At 46.6% G+C, this 2,533-nt stretch overlaps 1 protein-coding gene across 1 annotated transcript; it reads left to right on the top strand.

The window, feature by feature from the left end:
* The first annotated feature begins 1,065 nt into the window (after nucleotides 1-1,065).
* On the top strand, nucleotides 1,066-1,768 carry LOC116893566 (60S ribosomal protein L10a-like). The gene is given in 2 exon segments (XM_032895272.1): nucleotides 1,066-1,316; nucleotides 1,318-1,768. Coding segments are annotated over 2 exon segments (702 nt in total).
* The last annotated feature ends 765 nt before the right edge of the window (nucleotides 1,769-2,533 follow it).

The following is a 2,533-nucleotide window of genomic DNA, read 5'->3' as shown; positions in this document are numbered from 1 at the left end:
ATTCCCCATTCAAACATATTGAGATGAAGAAGTATCGAAGTGTTTTATTACGTTATCATTAATTGTTATTAATATAATAATGTATTACATTTTATTATTATCTTCCAGAAGCCCATTCTTTTCTAAGGAGTGGATCCAGCGGGAGGGGAGGTGGGGAAGAACTGGGAGGGATAGAGTAAGGGAATCATAACCATGATCTATTATGTGAGGAAAAAAAATCTATTTTTAATAAAAAGGTAAAAAGTAAAGTTTTATCAGGACAAAGTAAGTGATGCGTACACAGACTCCAGATGAATCACCGTGTGTATCTGATCTAGAATTCAAGATGAGCCAATGTGACAGCACAGACGGGAAAGGCGAAAAAGGCCAAGCGGGGGCAGGATAATACCTGCCTTATATTTTGCTTTTCTTTTATTTTTAATCTATTTTTACTTTTATATTTTCATTAATTTATTTATTCACTTTACATCCTGAACACAGCCTTCCTCCTTCATCTCCTCCCAGTCCCACCCTCCCCCCTCCTTTCTCCTTCTCTCTCCCTTTCTAGTCAGAGAAAGGGAGCCGCCAGCCCGAGGCACTAACCCTCCATGCCACATCAAGTCTTATCAAGGCTAAGTGCATCCTCTCTCACTGAGGCCAGACAAGGCTGCCCAGCTGGGGGAAAGGAATTCAAAGGCAGGCAACAAATTCTGAGTCAGAGACGGCCTCTACCCATTTAAGATCACGCTGCACATCTGCTACCCACGTGCAGGGAGCCTGGGTCTAGTCCATACATGCTCTCTGGTTGATGGTTCAGTCTGTGTGAGTCTACATGGGCCAAGGTAGTTGTCTCCATACGTCTTCTGGTGGTGTCCTTGACTCCTCTGGCTCCCTCATTCCTTTTTCCTACTCTTCCCCAAGATCCCCCGAGCACTGCCTAATGTTTGACCCTTGGTTTTCACATCAGCTGCTGGATGAAGCCTCTCAGATGATAGTTGTGACAGGCTTCTGTCTGTAAGCATAACAGAGTATCATTAATAGTGTCGGGAAGGGGGGGCTTTTCCGGTTCCCGCAGCAGCAGTAGCCATGAGCAGCAAAGTTTCACACGACACCCTCTACGAGGCGGTGCGGGAAGTCCTGTATGGGAAGCAGCTTAAGCGCCGCAAGTTTCTGGAGACGGTGGAGCTGCAGATCAGCCTGAAGAACTATGACTCTCAGAAGGACAAACGCTTCTCAGGCACCGTCAGGCTTAAGTCCACCCCTTGCCCCAAGTTCTCTGTGTGCATCCTGGGGGACCAGCAGCACTGGGACAAAGCCAAGTCTGTGGATATCCCCCATGGACATCGAGGCGCTCAAGAAGCTTAACAAGAACAAGAAGTTGGTCAAAAAGCTGGCCAAGAAGTACGATGCCTTTTTGGCCTCCGAGTCTCTGATCAAGCAAATCCCAAGTATCCTGGGCCCAGGCCTAAACAAGGCGGGCAAGTTCCCCTCCCTGCTGACACACATTGAAAACATGGTGGCCAAAGTGGATGAGGTGAAATCTGCAATCGAGTTTCAGATGAGGAAGGTGCTGTGTCTGGCGGTTGCCGTCGGCCACGTGAAGATGATCGATGATGAGCTAGACTACAACACCCACCTGGCTGTCAGCGTCTTGGTGTCATTGCTCAAGAAAAACTGGCAGGAAAAATTGGGGGCCAAAAGTTTTGCGTTTGGGTTGCTGTCCTCCACTCTCCTACAGGAGGAAGCCACTTCCGGTTCCATATCCCCTTCTGTTAGGAGTCAGAGCTAGGGTCACCCCCACATCCTTCCAAGAGCCTCCCTGGTTCCAGGTCTCCAGCTTATCCCAAAGATGCCCCCCCCCAATTTCCCTTCTTTCTCCCAGTCCTCTCACACCCTACCTCCGGCTCTCTCCATACATAATCCCCTACTCCTGTTCCCCTCCCTACCTCCTCTCCCACCCAGTTCCCTCTCTCCGATAACTTCTGATGTCCGTTTTATTTCCTCTTCTGAGTATAGTGTGGTTACTTTGTACTTTATAGCTAACGTCCACATATAAGGGAGTACATACTATATGTGTCTTTTCTGGGTCTGGGTTACTTCAATCAGGATGACATTTTTGATTTCCATGCGTTTGCCTGCAAATTTCATGATGCCCTTGTTTTTAATAGTTGAATAGTATCCCATTGCATGAATGCACCACATTTCTTTTATCCATTCTTCAGCTGAGGCACAGAGGGGTTGTTCTGAGTTTCTGGATTTTACCAATAAAAGTACTATGAACGTAACTGAGCATCTTTTGGGTGTACGCCCAGGAGTGGTATAGCTGGGTCTTAAGGTAAAACTATTCCCAACTTTCTGAGAAACCACCAGATTGATTTCCAAAATGGTAGCACATTTGTCACTTGTGTTTTTGATCTCGGCCATTCTGATGGAGACAAGACGGAATCTAAGAGCCATTTTGATTTCCCTTTCCCTGATAAGGTAGGGATATTGACCATTTCTTTAAGCACTTCTCAGGCATTTGAGATTTTTCTCTTGGGAATTCTCTGCTTAG

Source organism: Rattus rattus, chromosome 2 (genome assembly GCF_011064425.1).
Source record: "Rattus rattus isolate New Zealand chromosome 2, Rrattus_CSIRO_v1, whole genome shotgun sequence".
NCBI lineage: Eukaryota > Metazoa > Chordata > Mammalia > Rodentia > Muridae > Rattus > Rattus rattus.
Note: the sequence above shows the minus strand (reverse complement) of the source record. Positions and strands in the feature narration are given on the sequence as shown.